Source organism: Macrobrachium rosenbergii, chromosome 1 (assembly GCF_040412425.1).
Source record: "Macrobrachium rosenbergii isolate ZJJX-2024 chromosome 1, ASM4041242v1, whole genome shotgun sequence".
Taxonomy (NCBI): domain Eukaryota; kingdom Metazoa; phylum Arthropoda; class Malacostraca; order Decapoda; family Palaemonidae; genus Macrobrachium; species Macrobrachium rosenbergii.
The window spans coordinates 56,069,358-56,091,996 of record NC_089741.1 but is presented as its reverse complement, the minus strand read 5'-3'; the positions used below and the strand labels follow the sequence as shown (position 1 = coordinate 56,091,996).

Genomic DNA, 22,639 nt, shown 5'->3' with positions numbered 1-22,639 from the left:
GCAGTGTGAAAAAAGTACAATTCAAATTATGGAATTTGTACGAAAGTAACTGAAGAGGGCATGTGCTGTACTTTTCATATACAGTAAGTGTTTAGGGGAAAAATAATAATATTAGGAGGCTAGAGGAGCATAAAATAAAGCCATTTATTGAAATATATGTGTAATTTTATATATAGTAAAACCATTTATTGACATATATATATAACTTTAAATTTTATGTACTTGAGTGCAAAAAAGATATAGATATATATTTTATATATTGTGTACTTGAGTGCAAGAAAGATCAAGGCCAACAAAAATATAGTACAGGTAGTGCTCGAGTTACGATAATTTGACTTACGATAATACTGCTTTACGATGGGATTAGCAATTAATATCGACACGACAATATTTTGAAAATACCGATTTTTAAATTTCAAGGGCGACGGCAGGCAACAACGCATAATCAGGCAGCGACGGTGTACGATACGCTGGGTCGAGAGGCTGGAATAGTTACATTAATTCAATGAGCTGACTTCACTTTGCCCTCGCAGTCAGAAGTTAAAATAGGTCAGTGTTCGCTTGCAATTTTTTGCGCTTGTAAATACAGGTAGTGCACGAGGACAATAATTGCCTTATGATAATTGAGTTTACGATGGAGTTAGCAATTATCACCGGTATGACAATATTTAGAAAATATTTTTAAAATTTCGAGCGGGCACAAGCAAGAAAGACCAACTTACAATAGACCAACTTCTTTTCTCCATCTTTTATTCCATCTTCTAGTTAAAAAAGTAAGAGAATAATAAAAGCATCGTTAGTAACCTTATACTCTTTGCTAAATGTTATTAGCCATAAACAACCGAACGACTGTTGTTTTGCTAATAACCAATCGGATAACAACTGTTTTGCGGTATTTCAACCATCGCACGGTTAAACAATTATAGTAGTTATGTTAAAAATGACGTTATGTACTGATATGTTTTTTACACTACCCTTATCCGGTTTGAAGAAAAGATCGGCATGGAAATATACTGCTGCAGTAAATTAAGCTGCAAGTTGTAGCTGGACGCTGAGAAAAGAATGTTCAAGCTGCTAATGACTATAAATTATCGTGACATTGGCAACATGGGATGAAACTCGACCGCAAATAAAATTGGAAAGTATTTTAATCAAAACTACTGGACATGAAAGAACACATATTACTGCTGTTTTCACGCCCGATAAAAGATACATACGAAAAGCTCGTGGTATGATGATGAAATCAAGAGAAAATAGCTAACAGAATCTTGATTTTTTTGTTTACACAAAACAAAACGGCCAGCCGCCAACGCCATCTACTAACGAAAAAATGGCTAAAATAATTTCACAATGAGACATATTTTAAGTTATATTTCGACATAAAATACCTCGTATAACGAAAATACATATGTCCTTATAAGTAAAGTATCTAGAGATTCATTTACGCTTAACTAGAAGCAAGAAATGCCCTCTGAACCAAGTTAAATGCATCAGAAATAGAGACCGTGATCGATTCAAACCAAAACATTTGATCGAATTTATAATGCAAAAGCAGTATAAGAATATTTACGATTGGATACAGTGTAGTAAAGCATAACTTTTAAAAGATCCATGGAAAAGATGCACATTCGTTATTTTGATGTTTGTATAATAATGGCGTGTGTATATGAAAATAGAATACAGTATAATGTAGGCTAGGCTACCATTTATGATATACGAAAGTGCAGGCCGTTTGTTATTCAATTTCTCTTTATACTGACTTATCATGTCCGTCTACATTGAACCTGCAGAATTAGCTGACACTAGTAATTACTATACCATATATGTGTAAAGTATACTGTGTAGTGTAGGCTAGGCTACCATATATGTATAGATGGCACTGATTACCCTAATGTAGGCTAGGCCATATTCGAGTTTGATTTTTTCAACAAACGATGGTTTTTTTGGAACCTAACCCCATCGTAAGTAGGGGAATACCTGTACAATAATATAGGGACCTTGACTTAGGACCAGTTTGAAATTGAGTGGATACAGTAGAAGGTGGGACTATAACATGCATGGGTTAAGCAAAGGGACGCATACGACTGCCAATTTATTATGTATGCTTTTATGATCAAAAGACTTATATACAGTACAGTATACAAATATGTCAATACAAGTCTTCAGTAAAGAGAAAATCCATGATCATCTGCAGAAAGAAAATTATTATTTGGTCATAGAATTAAAATGAAATTATTAAAATGGAATGAATTAAATTAAATTATTATAATGTAAGCTTAGCTTAGAGATATACAAAAATATGTTTCCATAGGAAGAAAATTAGATATCTTACCATGCCATAACTCCCAGATCATAGATTCTTTATACTGACATAACAGTGTCCAACGATGAATATTAGAACTTTGCATAATTTAGTTAGTTCATACATTCATATTCCTGCATACAAATCCAGTCACAAATTTATGAGAAAACTTAAGTCCTTATTAAAATCAAATATATTGATAAACATATCTTTTATATAAGCAACCCAGTAATTACTTAGCTAAGAGTTTCTATTCGAACGGCAGCTAGAATTTTGAATTCCACACTAGCGATTCTTTTGTTAGTGTAGGTGACAAGACCCCACCAACTTTCAGGGTAAGAGAGAGAGGAACAACACAGCCAAAAGCTCAATTTGTTTCTGCTGCTTGTAGAGTCCACACGGGGTATTGACAAGCAGCTTGGTTTTGGAACAATGATTTTCTTCCCATTTGGTCAAGTATATTCTTATCTAGCCTTTCGGCATTGTTATCTAGACATTGTTTTTTCATTATTTTGATGTTTATAACGATTGTTGACTTAACAGCTAGTTAGGTATTGACACTCGCTTTTCTAGTTTCCGGTATTGTAGCACTTTGCTGCAATATCCGGATGGCCAAATTGACTTATGACTTTCATACCCTTTGCACCAGTTATGGAGGGCAGGTTTGTTCAATCAGTTTAATTTGTGAGGAGTGCAGGGATTAGGGGGAACAAAAATGGAAGACCCTACCTTCTCATTTAGCTAAATTGGAGAGGAACCAGAAGAGAAAAGCAGCGGCTAAAGCTGGCGGGAAAATGGTTAGTCAGACTCCAACTCCTAAATCTAGTAGTACTGACATTCCTGTTGTCTCTCCTCCTGTTGTTACTTCCCCTCCTCCCTCAATTCATTCTCCTAAACCACCTACTCCTTCTCCTGACTCCCACCCTTCCGAACCTCATCACTTCGCCAGTGTAGAGAATAAATTTGACCAAAGGTTGAATTTGGTGGTAAGTGCAGTGGTCCAGTTAGGAGTATCAGTGCATGGCCTAATGGACAATTTTAAAAAAAATGATAAAAGTCAAGTGTTAGTGGAGGAGGTGGCTGATCATCCCACTGATTCTCCTAGGCAGCGGTCACTGCCATACTCCCCTCTACCTGGGAGGAGGCATACCGGTAGCCCAAGGGAGGTCAGTGGGGTCTGCAACACGAGCAGTCACCCCCTCGGTCCAGCCTGTTGTATCCCGGGTTGCGACAAGAGACAGCCGCTGGAAAGGCATCTCAAACACTTATCGGCTTTCTTTTAGTTCGGAGGAGTCTTCGCCTAACAAGAGGATCCCATAGCACTTTCCTGATGAGTCTTGCCCACTTAAGAAACGGTTCTTGTTCAGAGATCAGTCTCACCCTCTCCCTAGTAAAAGGTTGAGGGAGCATCCCCTCAGTCCTCAACCTTCTTGCAGTAAGTGGGATAGCCACAAGCACTTCTCTCCTCAGTACCAGGATCGACTGTATCGTCACTCCTCTTCATCTCGCAGGCATTTTCCTTTTGGCTGCAAGCGCCCTACTTTGTGTGAGAGGCTTGGTTCCTCATATAAGCACCTTGATTTGGCCGAGCACCCTGATTTGACTGGGCGTCTTTTTTGTGCTAAGCTCCCAGTAGCGCCTGAGCACCCTGAAGTAGCCGGGCATTCTGAAGCAGCCAAGCACCCTGAAGCAGCTGAACGCCCTTAAGCACCTGAGCTCCCTGAAGCGCTTGAGTGCCCCGAAGCGCCCTGTTTTCTCTGTGTGGTGGAGAATTCTTCAGCTTCCCCCAAGCGCTGCAAGACTCTTAAAGTCCGTATTTCGTCTGTGCAGACAAATGCAAGTTCTTCGGTGGCGTCAGCACCAGTTCCATCTACGTCTTCTCCTGCCTTAGATCCGTCACTGGCTCCTTTACAGCATCAATTAGACAGTATATTACAACTTCTTCAGAAGCCTTCAACTCTGGCAACACCTGCACCAGATCCTGTTTTGTCTCCGATCTCGTCAGATGACGAAGATGTTGACCAGGACTTGCCCTCAACCCCATACACGTCCCTGCTCAGATTCCTACTTCAGAATTTCCTGGACTTCTTCACTCCTGCAACTCCAACATCTCCAGCTTCATCGTTTATGATGAATAATCAGCTCACTAAGGTGGTTGTCTCTTCCTCATCGAAGAAAGCCTTACGTGAAGTGGAGAACTTTGCTTTCTGAGAAGAGGGAACAAGGAAAGGCCTGCTTCAGCATTCCACTCTCCCGTCTTGCACATATGCACTACTTACCCTACGTGATGGGAGAAGCTCCTTCCCTGGGAGTGGCTGCGTCCCCCCAGGGGGACTTGGGCTTATCGACACGGGACGTAGATCTGCTCTCTCTTCTACCAAGGTTTTCTTCTCAGCACAAGAAATAGATCATTTATTGAAGAGTCTTTTTAAATCATTTGAAGTGTTAAGTTTTCTTGACTGTTGCATAGGAGCTGTGGCCAAGAAAATTAATGATCCCTCTCTCCAGAGAGATAACTCTCCAGACCTTCTTAACTTTCTTTCCTGCACTAACAAGGCATTTAGAGATGGTTCTCAGGAATTAGCTGCTCTTTATGCCGTGGGCATACTCAAGAAACGAGAGCTCTGGGTTTCTTTCATAGCTAAAGGCGTAGCATCTCAGAAATCGGCTCTGCTGGTTTCCCCACTTGATAAGCACCATTTATTCCTGCAATCTATGGTAAGTGAAATTGCTTCGAGCTTACATAAGCAGTCTACCCAGGATCTTTTGACCCAGTTGGTGAAGCGCCAAAGAGATTGTCCCACATTCTCCGCCAGATCCTCTTCTCCTCTTCAGCCATGGCCCTTTTGCAGGGACAAACAGAGGTCCCAGTCAGGGCCTTGAGGTGCAGTTAGGTTTGCATCTTGAGCGATCAAGAAGTCTGCAATGAAGCCAGCCACTCGCATGTGAGAATGCAGTCCTTCATGCCCCAGTCGGTGCCAGGCTACATCTCTTCTGGGAGAGATGGAGCATGAAAGGGCCAGATCAGTGGGTAGTCAGAGTGCTAAAGGAGGGGTACTCCATCCCTTTCAGGGAGAGGCTGCCCTTGACCAACACTCCCATCGTACTGACAGCTTGCTCCATAGGATTGGAGAGAAAGTGGGCCATCGAGGAGATAGAGCAACATATCAACTCAAAGGAATTATAAGCAGTACACCTGGGACTACAACACTTCGCAACAGAGGTCTGCAACAGGATGGTAACAGTCCATGCAGGCAACACCACAGCCTTGTCACATATAAAACATCAGGGGGAAACTCAATTGTTCCCTCTCCGCAAGATAGTGGGAGACCTCCTAAGCTGGGTGGAACAGAACCGGACCCGATTGGTCACTGTTTATTCATGGCAAATGCAATGTTTTGGTGGACGAACTGAGCGGTCAAAAATAGATCCTCCCTACGGAATGGACACTAGATTCTCAGGTGTGTGCCAGCCTTTGGAGTCTATGGGGACAACTGACCATAGACTTACTCGCTACATCCAGGAATCACCAGCTACCTCTGTTCTGCGCCCCCTTTCCAGACCCCCTAGCGTGGGCGACGGATGCGATGATCCAAGATGGGTCCAGTCTGGATCCTTATGCCTTTCCACCATTCAGAATGATCAGAGATACTGAGGAAGTTTTGTTCACATCACAATGTAAAGATGACCCTTGTGGCCCCCTTTTGGCCACAGAAGGAGTGGTTCCAGACCTGCTCAGTTTTCTCGTAGACTCCCCAAGACTCCTCCCCCTGCGATTCCAAATCTTCTCAGACAGCTCGACTTCAGGAAGTTCCATCAAAGTCTGTCCAGTATGGCCCTGACAGGCTTTCAACTGTCAGCATGCTCATCTCTGCAAAAGGATTTTCTAAATCAACGGCGGAGGCTGTCGCCAAATGTTGATGTAACTCTTCCAAACAAGTCTACCAGGCAAAGTGTTCATTGTTTAGGCTTTGGTGCTGAAGAAACGACGTTTCTTCTCAAACATCTATCGCTCAAATAGTGGACTTCCTTCTGCATTTGAGATCTTCTAGGGGCCTGTCTGCTTCTACAATTAAGGGATATAGAGCAATGCTTAGTGTTTTCCGCCATGGAGGGCTTTATGTTTCTACTAATCAGGGTTTGACCTAATTAGGTCTTTTAATATCTCCAAGTCCAGGAAGGAGTCCTTGTGGAATCTGGACGTACTGTCATACCCTGAACTTACGCAAGGTTAGGTTCCAGAACCCCTTGCACAAGGTGAATTTTTGCGTAAGTTTGGCACGGTCTCTAAAAATGCTGATAAATTTATATTTATTAAGCTAACTTTAAATGAAATTAAAGTTACTGTAATTTCATTTAAAAGTTAGCTTAATACATTACCCTTAAAAAAAGAAATAGATGGTTGACATAAAAATAGAGAGTTGGAAGAGAATTTCTGTCTCTGTCCTCTTCCGACCAATCTATTTTTAGAAGTCTTCTCAACCTCTTTTTAACAACTTTATTCTACGTCTCTTTCTCTTTGTTCTGAAATGGTTTTTCGTGAACAAACCGTGTTTTTTATTTTGACTAATATAACTCTTAATTATTATGTCTCTATGTTTTAGAATGTATTTGCCACATGAGCGCATTTATGCTTTGTAGACGATACAGGTAAAATTAGATCAATTTAAACTTATCTGCTGTACCGGTAAAGACGCACAGAGAAATAATAAGTAGTAAAAATATGTGAGTGCTAACTAAGAGAGAGAGAGAGAGAGAGAGAGAGTCCTTGCTTAAGAGAGTGAAATTATCTATCAATTATTATGGAGACAGAGAGAATAATGCATGAGAGAGAGAGAGAGAGATATTGTCCTTACTTGAAATATTAAGTTAAATTATTTATGAATTATCAAGGAGATGGAGAGGATAACCTGAGAGAGAGAGAGAGAGAGAGAGGTTATTCTTATGTTAGATATCAAAAGAAGGAAATTCAGTACTAAACTAACTTTTAAATGAAATTAAAGTTGCTGTAATTTCATTTAAAAGTTAGCTTAATACATTACCCTTAAAAGAAGAAATAAATGGTTGACGTAAATATATAGGGGTGTGTGAAGATTTGTGCTCTCTCCCTATTCCACCAATCTATTTTTAGGAGTCTTCTCAACCTCGTTTTTAAAAACTTTATTCTGTCTCTTTCTCTTTATTCTGAAATGCTCTATGTCTCTTATGTGTTAAAACGGCGCATTTACAGTTTATAGACGGTACAGGTAAAATTAGATCAATTTAAAATTATCTACTGTACAGTTAAAGACGTACAGAGAAACAGTAATAAGTAGGTTGCACTAACTACGAGAGAGAGAGACAACAGTTGTCCTTACTTAAGAGAGTGAAATTTTTTATGAATTATTACGGACACCGAGAGAGAGAGATAACAGTTGTCCTTACTTAAGAGAGTGAAATTTTTCGTGAATTATTACGGACACCGAGAGAGAGAGAGAGAGAGAGAGAGAGAATTGTAAGAAACCTTTGACCCGCTGATCAGCAACACTCTCCCTTCTTGTCATGTTAAATAGACATGTCTGACAGCTTTGCCTTCAAACTTCCAACAAAAGATGAGGGAAAGACATTTGTTTGTTTAAAATACATATCACATACGAATTTTGTGATTACAGTTATATTATTATTATTATTATTATTATTATTTGAAAATTAGTACTTATTGTCAGGTAGAAAATTTATTTATCATACAAAACAAATAAACACAAAAGAGAGAGAGAGAGAGAGAGAGAGAGAGAGAGAGAGAGAAATTATTAATTTTATTATTAATGTAATTTAATTTACACGATACCTTGAAGACTTATAAATTACATAAAAAATTAAACATAAACACTTTTGCAGGGTTTATCAGTGTTCGTAAATGTTCGTGTGTCTGTGAAAACTCGTGTATGACAATTAGTTAGGTTCCAGTGAAAAGTTCGCATGTCTGTGAATTTGTGTAATTCGAATCTTGCAAGTTCGGGGTATTACTGTAGTCCTTAAGTGGCTTACTAGTTAACGTTTTGAACCCATGCGCTCTTCCTCTCTAAGGGATCTAACAAAGAAGACTATTTTTCTTGTGGCTGTGGCCACTGCGAAGAGGGTCAGCAAACTTCATGCGATCGACAAGAGGATCAGCTTATCTCAGGGGGATGCAGTTTGTTCCTTTTCTTTGGGGTTCTTAGCAAAGAACGAAAACCCGTTGCATCCTTGGCCTTGTTCTTTCACAATTAAAAGCTTATCAGATATTCTAGGTACGGAAGAGGAAGAAAGAGACCTGTGCCCGGTGAGGGCCCTCAGGTATGATTTACATCGTACCAAGAAGATTAGAGGTCAGTTTAGTGATCTGTGGTGTTCTGTGAAAAATCCATCTAGACCCTTGTTGAAGAATGCCATTTCTTTTTTCTTGAGGGATCTCATCATTGAGTCACACTCCCAAATAGCAAAGAATGACTTATCAGTCTTGAAAGTTAGAGCATACGATGTCAGGGCAGTTGCTGCCTCAGTAGCTTTTAAGCATAACCTTTCCCTCTCATCAATTTTGCAAGCAACATATTGGAGGTGTATATCAGTGTCTGCGATGCACTATTTGTGAGACATCGAGACAATTTATGAGAATTGCAGTACCTTGGGACCTGTGTCCGTAGCTGGCATATTGGTGGGTGAGGAAGTGCAGGAAGTACCCCTTCCTTTTTGCTTCTTCCCCTTGAACATGGTGTTGAGTCCTAGGGGAGCCAGGGAGGTACAAAGTACCTGGAGTGCCCACCAGTTTTTAGTGTTGGGTAGTGGTCATGTATTTTAAATTTTTGTTTTTAAATATTTGGTGTAGGTGACTTTGTTGTTTGGTATTTGTGTTTTTTGGTATTGTGCCCTGGGCAGGGGCAAATATGTATGCTTTGTCGGCCTTTGGTAATCACCTTCATTGCAAAGCATGTGCTCTACTTTGCCAGTCTTCAGAGTACTCCTTCGCTGCAAAGTTTCCCACTTCAGTAAAGGCGCTTCATGGCTATTACACCATGCCATTACTGGTTGAGATGAGCACCAACCAGAGGCAGTATCTACCTGCAGCAGCTTTCTCACCAGGTAAGGAACAACAAGCATTGTGTCAGTGCTAGCCTAAATTTTATTCCCTCAAGTTCAGTAACTTTATCAATATTTTGAAAACCTTTACGGTATATTGTCCATGAATCCCCACCACCTTTCAATGTGGAATCAGCTAAGTAATTACTGGGTAAGTTACTTTTATAAAAATGACATTTTTATGATAAAATAAAGTTTTATACAGGTAGTGACGGTAATTCGCCTTACAATAATTCAATTTTGCGATGGGGCTAGCAGTTAATACCGATACAAAAATATTTAGAAAATATTTTTAAATTTCGCACGGGCGCCGGCAGCAGTGTACAGTCAGGCAGCGAGAGAGACCAAATTGCAACAGACCAACTTCTTTTCCTCCATCTCTTTATCCCCTCTTTCAGTTAAAAAAAAGTCGAGAATGATAAAAGTATTGTTAATAACGTTATACTCTTGCGTAAATACTTACAGCCATAAACAACCGAACGAGAAACTGCTGTTTTGCTAATAACCGAATCAAATAACAACAGCGGTGTTGCTTATATTTCAACCATCGTACAGTAGTAAACAATTAACGTAGTTATGTTACAAATGACGTTAAGTAGAATAGATCTGACATATTTTTACATTATACCCTTAAATTTAAACTGCAAGTCATAGCTGAAACTGAGAAAACAATGTTCAAGCCGCTAATGACTATAAATTATTGTGCATCAGCAGCATGGATGAAACTCAACCATAAATAAAATTGGAGAGAAAGTATTTTATTCAAAACTACTGTGCATGAAAGAACACATATTACTGCTGTTTTCATGCCAATAAAAGATAAATACATAAAGCTCGTGTTATGATGAAATCAAGTAAAAATAGCGAACATACCTCCAACTGCCAACGTCATCTATTAATGAAAAAAATAGCTAAATTAATTTCACGAGACTTAAGTTATATTTTGACTTAAGAACACTTTTTATAATGAAAAATAACCTTGTCCCATATAAATAGAGTATCTAGAGATTCATTTACATTAACTAGAAGCAAGAAAAGCCCTCTGAACTGAATTAAATACGGCAAAATAAACTTACTGTGTAATCGATTTCCAAACCAAAGCATTGATCGCTATGATTGGACTTTGTAATACAAAAGCAATATGAGAATACAGTACATACATTATTGGATACCGTGAAGTACAGCATAACTTTTTAAAAAATCCATGAAAAACATGCATATTTGATCGTTATGTTGATGTTTGTATAATACGATAATAATATGTAAATATAGAGTACAGTATAATGTAGACAAGGCTCCCTTATACAGGCAGTCCCTGGTTTACGACGGGGGTTCCGTTTTTCCGCCGTGTCGTAAACCGAAAAATCGTCGAAAATCATAAAAAATCCTAAGAAAACCTTACTTTTAATGCTTTGGGTGTATTGAAAACGATGTAAACTGCATTTTTATTAAGTTTTTCATCAAAAAAACCTCCAAATTGTTATTATTCTGCCGTTTTGGAGCCATATTTCCTCTGTCAGATCGGCGTACGACGCGTCGTAACCCCGGAACATGCGTCGTAAACCGGGAAATAATTTCTGATGAATATATTTGAAAAGCGTCGTAACCTCGGAACGTCGTAAGCCGGACTCGTCGTAAACCGGGGACTGCTTGTATGTATACGATATACCATAGTGTAGGCTAAGCTAATTCCTGTTTGTTATTCAGTTTCTCTTTGCACTGAATTATCATGAGTCAGTCTTGAGGGTATGATGATAACTGAAAATTGGTGCTAACCGAAAATCAGTGATTTTCACACTTTTTCAGTGAATTTCGGGGCTTATCGGCACCAAAAAGAGCTGATTTTTGGTTATCGCCGCCTCTGTTAGGTATGTATCGGCTCGAATACCCAATTATCAGTGCCGATAAGAGGAAATAGACAATTTTTTCAGAGCCGAAAATTGCAGCTTTTCATCGCTAGACAAGCGCCGTAAAACCAGATCACCGTCAACCGAGCCTGACGTTAACTGGGGACTGCCTGTACTATACCATGTATGTATAGAGTATACTTTATAGTGTTGGCCAGGCTATATTTGAGATACGTTTTTTCCAACAAATGATGGGTTTTTTGGAACCTAACCCCATTGTAAGTAGGGTAATACCTGTACTGTATACTTACCTAGTAATTACGGATGGAGCCTGCCCTACTCCCCGCACATGGACATTTAAGCATAAACAAACTGAGCTTTTGGCTGTGTTGTTCCTCTCTCTTACCCTGAAAGTGAGTGGGGTCTTGTCACCTACAATAACAAAAGAATCATTACTGCGGAATTCAAAATTCTAGCTGCCATTCGAGTAGAAACTCTTAGCTAAGTAATTACTGGGTAAATATATATAAAACTTTTTTTTATCATAAAAATGTCATTTTTTACAATTAAACTTGTGAACAAGTTTTTCAAAAGCCTGAATGGAAAGTAATTTTGGAGCATTTGATTGACAAAAAGATGTTAGATAGAAATAGTTAAGTCCCTCCTTACAAATATTGGTAAATTGAAACTTTTTGTTAAGACCAATATCAGTTTTGTTCATTAAAAATCCACTGTTATATCAATTTGGATTATTGACAAAAGTTGAAACTGAAAACAAAGACTTTCAAATACCAGAACGGTGTTCTCCATCAATTTTTATGCTAAAAATAACAATTTAATCATGACACTGTAAATGTTTTTACCAATACAGGCAGTCAACGGTTATCAGCGGGGGTTCCGTTCTGAGGGTGTGATGGTAACTGAAAATCACTGCTAACCAAAAATCAGTGCCTTTTCGGTGATTTCAGGGCTTATCAGCGGCGAAAAGCACCAATTTTCGGTTATTGGCCATTCTGTTAGGTATGTACCAGCACCAGTACCCAATTATCAGTACTGATAAGCGGAAATTGGTGATTTTTGGCGCCGAAAATTGTTGATTTTCGTCACTAGGCAAGCCCCGTAAAACCAGATTGCCATTAACTGGGCCTGCCGTTAACTGGGGACTGTCTGTATCAGTATCAAGAAATGAATCTAATTTATGAGGGTCTTTATTATTTTTAGAAACCTCAAGGACTTAATAGTATATAGAATGGATAACAGATCATCAATAAGTAAATCATATCCATTGGTCTCTAAATATTACCTGGAGCTCCTTTTCATCCTTAGAGCAGTCACTTGACATTTTCAAAATATGTTAACTGAATTCTATGTTACGCTCAAATCTCTAGAGGTTTTCTTGTTGGGACCGATTGTTGTAGCAGATCATATTTTACCAGTTCGGAAGGGTCCCAGTCCTCATCCTCTTCGTGATCTCAGAGCTCATGGTTCTGGCTCACCTTGATGTTTCATATCTTGGAGTACCTTCTTTTATGTTTCATATGCTTAGTGTAATTCTTTGGAATTATGTCTTCCATTGCAAATCTTTTTCTTACTGAAGCGAAGCTTTTCATACTACTGATTGGTCAAATCGCTCGACTGCCAGACACTGCAAGGGATTGGATTTCTTGCCTTTTCAAGGCTCTTTTGCACTATCTTTCTTGCTAAATTGAAATTCAGCTTGTTTCATGAGTAATGGGTTTGTAAGAACAAACAGTGTTTTAACAATAATGCACATTTTCTACAAACCCATTATCATAAACTTTCGGTGCCCCCCATCCCCACATACTTCAGAAGGAAGGTTGACACACAAAAATAACACATTCCATCCCTTCCAGGCCAGTGGAGCTTAAGTTGGGCAGGTGCAGTGGTTCTTTTTGCAAGATATTTCAAGTGAGTGTTACTGGAGCAGTTTCACAAGAAGTAAGGCTATTTTATGATTGATTGGCTTTAAGAAACATCATTTCTCTTGGTCTCACCATGTTTGTTTTATTTTAATCACCTTGCACAGCTACCTTTAATTTGACCTCTACTCTAGATTTTGGATGATTCCTTATGTGAAAATAGTTCTTTGTATGCTTGATTGCCACATTATTTTATAGGTTTTTTCTTTATCAGTGTCTCTGCAAACATAATAAACATAATTGGGGTACTAAAAGAATTTTCAGGTAAAGTTCAGCTGAAGTCTGTCATGTAGTTGAAGTTGTACTGTTTTATTTACAGTTTGATTCGTGACATTGGTGGTGTGTGTATTGCGGATGAAGTACAAACTGCCCTAGGACGAACTGGAGAGTACTTCTTAGCTTTTGAGGTATGTAAAGTACATTTTATGTCAAATGGTTTTTTTTGTTTATTAAGTGTTTTTTTTTTATATTTTCAAATTAATTTGCAAACTTCAATAAGAAAATATGGATGAAGAGAATTTTGAAAAGCAAATTTTGGTAAAATGTTGTAAAATGTTCGTACTGTACAGTACACATTTAAGATCAGCTCAAACAGATAATACCTAAAGATTCATATGCTCATAAAAATTAAAGTTCCTCTTACTTCTACATATGCCTAATCACAAAGCTGTATTTGAATAACTCAGTAAAATGAGGTAAATGGTGGTTACTCAATACATTACACCTCCACTACTAAGGGGAGAAGCCTGTCTCTGAGGCCACTCTCTCAATCCTCAGCCATTTTTATTGATGAACAGGTATGATTATCAAGTGCTCTTTGGTGAGTCCTTTATTTAAATTCATACTTTCTTATTTTTCACAGGGAGTGTTTAATTTGGTTTTCAGAATTTTATTTTTAGTTATATATCTTTTAAGTCACTAAAATGTGTAGTGGTTTATTTTTGGTGTGTGAGACAGTTCCTTTGTTGTTTGTGGCTGTGGCTGTGTAAAGTAAACCAAGGTTTACTACCTATTGAATCACAGTTACTGTATAGATATACAGACTCAAATTAGATTTTAGTTTATAATAACCCGATCAGTCATATGTCCACGCCATGGTCTGCAGTGGTCCCCAAATTCAAAATTGTTTGTTCACTTAAAAAAAAAAAATTTGTCTTGCAATCTTGTCTTCACCTGGACCCTTAGGCATTCATCTTCCAACTACTTGATATTTCATGTGCTTGCCAAGCTGGAAACTACAGTACTCCGTAGTGTCCTCCAGTTTGTTTTCTTCAGCAAGATTATTGGGCCCTTTCCTTTTTGAAGTGTATTGTAATGCTAATTTGTTCTGGTTTTTTTCACCATTCTTTTAATCAGTTAGTGTAGAAATATGAATATTTTACATCATCTTGTTTTCCAGTAACTACTTGTTGCAAATTGCACAGTATTTGCATAGACCCAAGAATTTGGCCATTTTTTGGCACCTTGTAGGTGCAAAGAATAAGGAAAGGAATCAGTATGAATAAATTGTAATATTGAGTATGGTCCTTTCCAGATAGGTTTTAAATGTTTATATTCTGTATTTAGAGACCAGTCCTCTTCCAGTAAGTGTGATAAGTTTATTGTAGAGCAGGAAATTCCAGCTTCACATGTTAAAGAAATATTCTTGCAGAAGGATCAAGGAAATAAAAAAATTTATTAGGCCTGATATGTAATTGAATCCTACACAAGAACTCTTGCCATCCTAGCTAATAAGCCAGGTTGTCCAGTAACAGTCATAGTTTAAGAAATCAATTAGTTAACAAAAGTAAGCAGTCTCTGAGCAATAATTGACTTGGGAGAACTGTAGTCCAAACTACAGATCCCCAAACATGATTCTGTGGCAACATCTCCACTACATGATCTAGGTGTGGATGCATAGAAAAATGAGAAAATCAAGGTCCAGTTCTAAAATTATTAGAAATTCATTCTGTTATGATGGAAACAGCACCAACACCTAGTAGTGCTGCTGCCATCCTTGATGCAACACCACCATCTACTGGTGTATGAACCTCTTCAAAGGTTAAACCGTATTTTTTTTCTTTTTTTTTTTTGTTCACATGCCATGGCAAAGGCAGTAACAACTGCAGCTTCAGATCCTGGATATATCATACCAGTAGTTGTGGCAGTAGAAGTATACCCTTCACTTAAATTTGATGGGGACCAGTTAAAAAAGTTACGTAGTAGCAAATTTAAGAAACAGAATGCACTAACAGGTATACCTAGAGAAAAGGTATCTCATAAGATCCCCCTTTGAATGTGACAGTATCACCATCTCAGTAATACAAGAGCAGACAGCAGAGAATTTACAGGGTTCAAAACTTAGTTTATTTTTCTGCCAATTTGTAGTGGAATATTAAGGGCTTCAAGTGAAATACGAGGAAATTAAGATGCTTGATCTTCGTTTATGTGATGCTAGTAAAATTAAAATCAATCAGTCAGTTATTTTGTACAGTAGTCTTTTCCTTTGAGTGTCAGAGGACAATACAGTGTTCTCAATCTGTGATATAACTTTTATCCCAAGGAGCTTTCGAACATATATTGTACCAGTCTCAATCAGCCAATCAGGAGATTAAACCAGGTCTATCCTTCTGAACAAAAGTGCAGTTCAAGATAATTATGATGGATTTGTTGTGAAATAAGTATAATTTCTTAAAAACAAAAGATTTTTTTCATATAACCTCATTACTCAGAGTACGAGTTCCCACCTCCTAACACAGGTATCTTTCACACCTCATAAATGAGATGACATGAGTACTGGCTTCTGTGGCTGGAAGGGATCTGCACAGTATTAATGATTAACTTTTTTTTGAGAGAAACAGAGGCAATCTGCACAGTATTAATGATTAACTTTTTTTAAGAGAAACAGAGGCAACAGAGGGTTCGGTATAAGTAATGGGTTTGAAAAAAATAATTTTGATTCTGTGAAAAGCTACATGTCATGTTATTTAAGATGAAAACAGTTCAGCTGATCATTCCTCACTGTAATTAATTTTTTTTTTTTTTATATTTCAGCATTATGATGTTGTACCAGATATCGTTACTTTGGGCAAACCTCTTGGCAATGGCCATCCAATGGCAGCTGTAATAACTACAAGAGAAATAGCAGATGCACTGGGAGAATATTATTCTACTGTAAGTATATAGATGCATACAAACTGAAAAGGTAGGCAGTGTATATGAATAATTTAGCATATATATTTGTAAACAACCAGAACTCTCAAGCAACCAGCACAATTTCCTCCAGCTGCCACTAGATTAAGACTTATCTAGGAAGAGAGTGAGAAAGATGGAATGTTTACTTCTTTTTAAAGAAACATGGAATACATTTCCCTTTTGCCTTTCCAAGGACAGCTTTTATTTTCATTATCAAGCTGATGAACAGATCTACTGTAGGCCCTAATGCCAATCAGCCTATTCTACTACCCTTCCTGTGTGTGTGTGTGTGTGTGTGTGTGTGTGTGTGTGTGTAGATTAAGGCACTCCGCTACTCTGGAGCTTCCCCCCCTCTCTCCCCTGCACCTCCCTGCCTCAGATTGATATTTGAAGGTGACAGTGAATTTATATTGCAAACAAAACATTTTGTTAAATATCATAGATTATAAAATTTTTAAAATTAAGGTAAGATTTTCAGCTAGGGAGACCATGTATATTTTTTATGATAATTTAATATATTTATTTTGTTAACTAAGCACAGTTTATACTCTTCATTCAGAGGCCTTTTCGTATGGTAAATTTCAAAGACTTACTTCAGGATAAAGATTGCATCTTCAGCGCTGTGAAGTATAGTATACAGTATGCTAAAATTGACTTTTTATGAGAATTCTCTGGGGTAGGACTCGAATAGTTAGCAAGTTCTTGAAATCTAGAATGTATGTATGTATGTATGCATGATTATATTGAGAATACACAGTCATTAGAAAATAATAGTGGGTAGATTGTTATTATTATATTAATTACAGGATCTGTCACTAAGTACTATTATGAAGTTTTGGAAGTTGTAGGCTTGCTACTCTGATCTAGCTGGACTATTTATAATTAAAAACCCTGAATGGCATCTTTTATATTTATGGTTTACATTATTATTCATCATTTTCTCTTCCTGAAGCTCTTATTAACAGTGATAAAGGTAGTAAAGGAATTTTTTTTTACCTAAATTTGGTTTGGAAGCAAGGCCGTTCAATCAATTTTTTTTTTTTATGACTTGAAGATCCTTGACACACATGTAGCAAAAAGTATCATATAGGACAAAGATTAGTTGTCTATTTGCAAGTTAATTTAGCATCCAGATTGTGTTTACAACACCCAGATAAGAACGATATGGCTGTCATCCTGCAGTTTTAAATGATGACCGATCCTTGTGGCTGGCTCTTGAAAGCTGTGAGCATCATTTTATTTTGTATTGTAGGTAACACTGGAGTTATGCAAGGCACAACAGTTTGTTTAACTGATAGTTGTACATCAATATGTATTGTTTGTAGAACTGGTTATTGTCAGATTTTTTTTTTTTTTTACATTTTTTGTATGGTTTGTTAAGGAAATTACTACTAGTCAGCTATTCTTACCAGTTGGTATGTGCATCCTGTCTTTGTAATTCACAATTATTACAACTGATACTCATTATGAGTACATTCTTCCTTGTACCCTCTGCTGATACATTGCTTGTATTTTAAGTGTACTGCCCCTGTTTTTAGGGTAATAATAGCTTACGTTGACTTTATAATTGATTTTAGTCTCATGGTATTGTCAACCATGTTTGCCTCTTAAGAATTGGCTGATTTTTGTGTCTGTGTCTCACTTTCAAAAGTAGTCTGTGTCAAACAAGGGCTTTAGTTGGATTGCACAGTGTTAGTTAAATTATGTATTTTGACTTTTTACACCCTTGTATGCTTAAATGGTTCCATTTTTTGGAGCCTTTTTCTTGACATCATGGTTTGAATGCCATTAGACATTGCCCAGTAACTGGGCTTTTTGCACATGCACATAACAGTCCTTGTAGTCATCCAATGTCATTGAAGAACACTTCTGAGGTACATTGTCAAGTTGGTTGTTTTATTATTGCATTATTAGGTTGAGAATAGAATAGAAAACATGAAGTAAATCTGAACCTAGATCCACTGTTTGTATCGGCAGTAGAAGATAAATAAAAAAGCATTGTAGGTTATTACAGGAAGGATAAGGACAGTATAATAAACAATTAACTTTTTACATAGATGTCAGGTTTTTAACATCTCCTAATCAGTAGGAAGAAGACTGGCGATATTTTGGAATCTTGGAGTAACCAGAAAGTAGTACTACAGTTTAGATATCATTGTCCTTGATTAATAAGTATTGGCTACGTCAGTGTTTTATGGTTCTTCAACTGATACTATTAGCATATGTGCTGAAATGCAGGATTTGCTCAAAAGAATATGGATTGGTTTTTCATTTTCATCTCACTTTTTTCCAAGATGAGGTTCGTGTATATTAGTAAACCCTCATTCGTGTATATTAGTAAACCCCCATATATGATTTTAGGATAGGTACACATGATGTCATTTATTTCAGAATTACAGTATACTAAAGACATTGTTCAAATTAAACATTATAATATATACAGCCTTATATGCCAACAAACTCTCACTCCCTCTCTCAGATAGTTTTAAGAGATATGTTTGTCATCTCATCATTTCTAATAATATATATTGTATTATTTATTGGGACTGATTGACTTTTGTTGTATAGGCATGATTGAATTTTATTGCATAGGAAGTTTTTATAAATGTATAAAATCTCTCTCTCTCTCTCTCTCTCTCTCTCTCTCTCTCTCTCTCTCTCTCTCTCTCTCTCTCTCTCTCTCTCTCTCTCTCTCTCTCTCTCTCTCTCTCTCTCTCTCTCTCTCTCTCTCTCTCTCTCTCTCTCTCATTTGCAAACATTTATGGTTACTTAATGCACTGATCAGTTATAAATATATGCAGTTGTACAGTATAAAAGCAGTATTTTTACAAAATAAAAAAAATTTTCATACAAAGCCATTAATCATGAGTAGCCTTATTTTTTCCAGTAACTCCCCAGCAAATGCATGAGACTTTTCATGAGCTAAGACAATGGAAGGCTTGACACCATGGCAAGAAGACTGAGCTTTGGGCTCTCAACTAGAGGAATCAGGAGAAGCCTCCTTTTGGTGGCACCTCAGAATATCCCTGGAAGACAGATGGATCTAAGCTGTAATTCCAGTTGTCAGTGGATGAACCACTGGAGACAAGTCAATCAGGAGTGGTATGTCCTCCAAGTGAGCCCCATTGTAGCATCTTATGGTGAAGGAACAATAAAAGAATCAGACTGCTTGCACAATTGCAATCAAAGCTTGTTCAAAGGCAAAGCCACAGCAGTCTATAGATGCTTTTGAGGTCACTGCTAATATGGGTAATGCAATTGAAGGTGATGTCACAAGAACTTTAGTGGTCACAAAATGGGGAGGTATGGACAAAAATGAAGCTGGGAGACAAACAGGCAGCACAAAGCCAGAGGTTGGTGGGTCCCCTTGTGAAGGAAGCAGGAAATCCCTCTTAGTGGTTGCCTGCGAGGCCATGGGGAGGAAACATCTGAGGAGATATATCTCATGTAAGGGAAAATGCTACAAGAGTAGACGTCACATGAAGGCCTTTGCTTTCTACCCATAATGCCTTTGAAATAAGGGGGAGGTATCGCTGACACACAAGCCCCATCTGAAGGGAATTGAGCCATGACTGTGGCAGCTGCAGGCACACCTCTGTACCCTCACAAGTTCATTGTGGAATAATGAAGTCAGGACTGATTCATCTGCAAATATATGAGCATTGGCTAAGCATTAACAACTTCTAAAATTCTCCCAAAATATAACACAACAATGAGTAATGAAAACAGGTCACAAGATGAGCAGTCATAATGAACATTCACCAAACAGTGGAATGATAACCTACAGGTAAAATGAGCAATATAAGTAAAAAGGTTGAACACAGTAAATAATATTGACAGAAAATGGAGGACTGAAGGCAACCCATTGCTGTAAATAGCAAGACAAAATTGTATGACATGAAAATTTGTCACTAAAAAAGATACTGCAGTTAATACTAAAGTAAGCCCACAGCTGGAGTAACAAAACAAAACCCATGTTGAAATGACCACGTAGGGGATTAGTTCCGTCAGTGCATCTCACACAATGCACTGTAGGTATTGCCTAAGGTTCTTTGCAGTATCCCTTCAGCCCATAGCTGCAACCCCATTCATTCCTTTTACTGTACCTCTTTTCATATTCTCTTTTCCATCTTTCTTCCTACCCACTCATAAAAATTGTTTCATAGTACAACTGTTTCTCCTGTTACACCTTTAAAACTTTCCATACTCAATTTCGCTTTCAGTGCTGAATGACCTCATAGGTCCCAGTGCATGGCCTTTAGCCTAAATTTTTTATTCCAATTCCATGTTGAATTGAACAAGGAACTGTCAGGCAAAGGAATGAAGGAAATTATTTATGCATTGAAGCAAAGCAATTACTCACAGACCCCTTAAAGTAGCAGTGCCACTAGTGGCCCAGAGCACACACAAAAAAAATAAAACTTTAAATACGGTATTCAGTATTCACAAAAAGTGTCATAATGTTTCAGCTTAATAACTACACAGGCAATGGTAAAATGATAAAATTGTGCTAAAATTCTATCCATTCATTATTTGTAATGATGAGTTTGTATTGAATCAAAAAGTAATTTTTTGTTTATAAAAATCTTCATTTGTTGGTCATTTCATAAGAAATGAGAAACTTGAGAATAGATATTGCAAGTTGGTAAGAGGTATATAATACAAGAATAAAGAAATTCCTTTTTCATTCTATTTAATGATCATGTTGGAAAAGAAAGTCAAGAATATCTATTTCAGTAGTATCCTGATTAAATTTGATGCTTTAAGAATGCAATTTTATTTCAGTGTTTTCTTTCAGTTTGGAGGTAATCCAGTTGCATGTGTGATCGGTCTTGCGGTATTAGATATTATACAGAATGAAAAATTGATTATAAGTGCAACATCAGTTGGGAAAACTTTATTAGAAAACCTTCAAGTTCTTAAAGAAAAGCATTCAGCCGTTGGAGATGTACGAGGGCTAGGTTTATGTTTGGGTATTGATATTGTAGAAGACAAGAGTTGTCGAAAACCTGCTACGGAGCTTGCTCAAAAGATTATGTATAGGTAAGTGTTTATGTATGCCAAAAAGATTCTGTTGTTTGTTTATTGTGGAAAGACTTTTGCGATATTGCCAGCAATAAAAAATATTTTGGTTTGCTACAACCCTTCTAACTCATATAATGGATTATAAAGAAATGGGACAAAAGATAGTCTTTTGCTGTGGAATCTCAGTTTACGCTGCTTTCTTTGGAGAAAATTATTTAAAAAATAAAAAAAAGCAAACAAGCATAGATGAATTGGTATTCTATGTAAAAAAAAATTTAGTTGGAGAAGCTGTTTTTTGTGATTTTTTTGTATTTTTTCACACTTGATTTTCGAGAATCTAAACCAGTTGTAGGTAAAGAAGCACCTGGGATGGGATTACCATTTGTAGGAAGAATTCTTTGAAACAGTAATTAATGTATTGATATAAATTACAATATAAGGTTACTATTTAACATTCATGTATTACTGTTTAACTTATTTGATAAATAGCCTATACTTTTGATAGTACTCTTTAGCTGTAGTACAGGTGGCCCCAGCATTTGGTATTTGACATCCCACAGCACTTTTCAATTGAAATTCTGTACTGTTCAATGTTCACAATTATTATGTTAGCTTACTTGTGAATTGGTATAATATTTAGGCAAACCTCCATCCAATAACAAAGTGTTGAAGCATTACCCTAGTGTAATGGCTTCTGTCATAAAAAATCATTGTGTATAAGGAGATACAAGGTTCAACAACTGCTGCTATTGCATAACATGAAGTCTGACGAAGACTTTAAAAAGTTATTAGCATTTCTTGAAACAGTACGAGTTCACCTCCTCATCAGTCACGAATGACTCTGTTCTTTATTTTCTGTATGCATATCATAGTTAGGTTACAAAGTTTCAAGTTTGTGCTGTCACTGGTAGTTATCTTTTGTAAGTTGAAAAGGATTCTTATGCTTATTTCTCCATCTGTTTTTAGACTGCGTTCTACATATGTATAAAGTCATTTGGGATGAACCTACCTTACTGTTAAAGTTAGCTCACATCTTCATGCCGTACGTGTGGTCGGCATTGGACAAGCAAATTCACCTGTTCTCCAGCAGGTGTGCATGTGTATATGTGTGTGTATAGAATGTTTTCATTTCATTCAGAATTCTTGCAGTCTTGAAGGCTGGTGCATCTGAGCATTCATAGAATATTTTGGCTATTGTTTGCTGATTTTCATGGTATTGTGGCCACATTTTATTTTCTTTAGGATGTCCTAAAAAT

The 22,639-nt window shown here is 37.3% G+C and overlaps 1 protein-coding gene across 8 annotated transcripts in view; it reads left to right on the top strand.

Moving 5' to 3' along the window:
• Positions 1-22,639, top strand: part of LOC136838617 (ethanolamine-phosphate phospho-lyase-like) — a 156,235-nt gene that overhangs the window by 94,144 nt on the left and 39,452 nt on the right. For all 8 annotated transcript variants that reach the window (XR_010853057.1, XR_010853063.1, XR_010853055.1 and 5 more), the window contains 3 exons: positions 13,504-13,591; positions 16,218-16,337; positions 21,157-21,401. Coding sequence is in view for 3 of the 8 variants with exons in the window: in XM_067103888.1 (XP_066959989.1) it covers positions 13,504-13,591; positions 16,218-16,337; positions 21,157-21,401 (453 nt within the window). In the remaining 5 variants the exon portion in view is untranslated. The remainder of the gene's footprint in view (positions 1-13,503; positions 13,592-16,217; positions 16,338-21,156; positions 21,402-22,639) is intronic.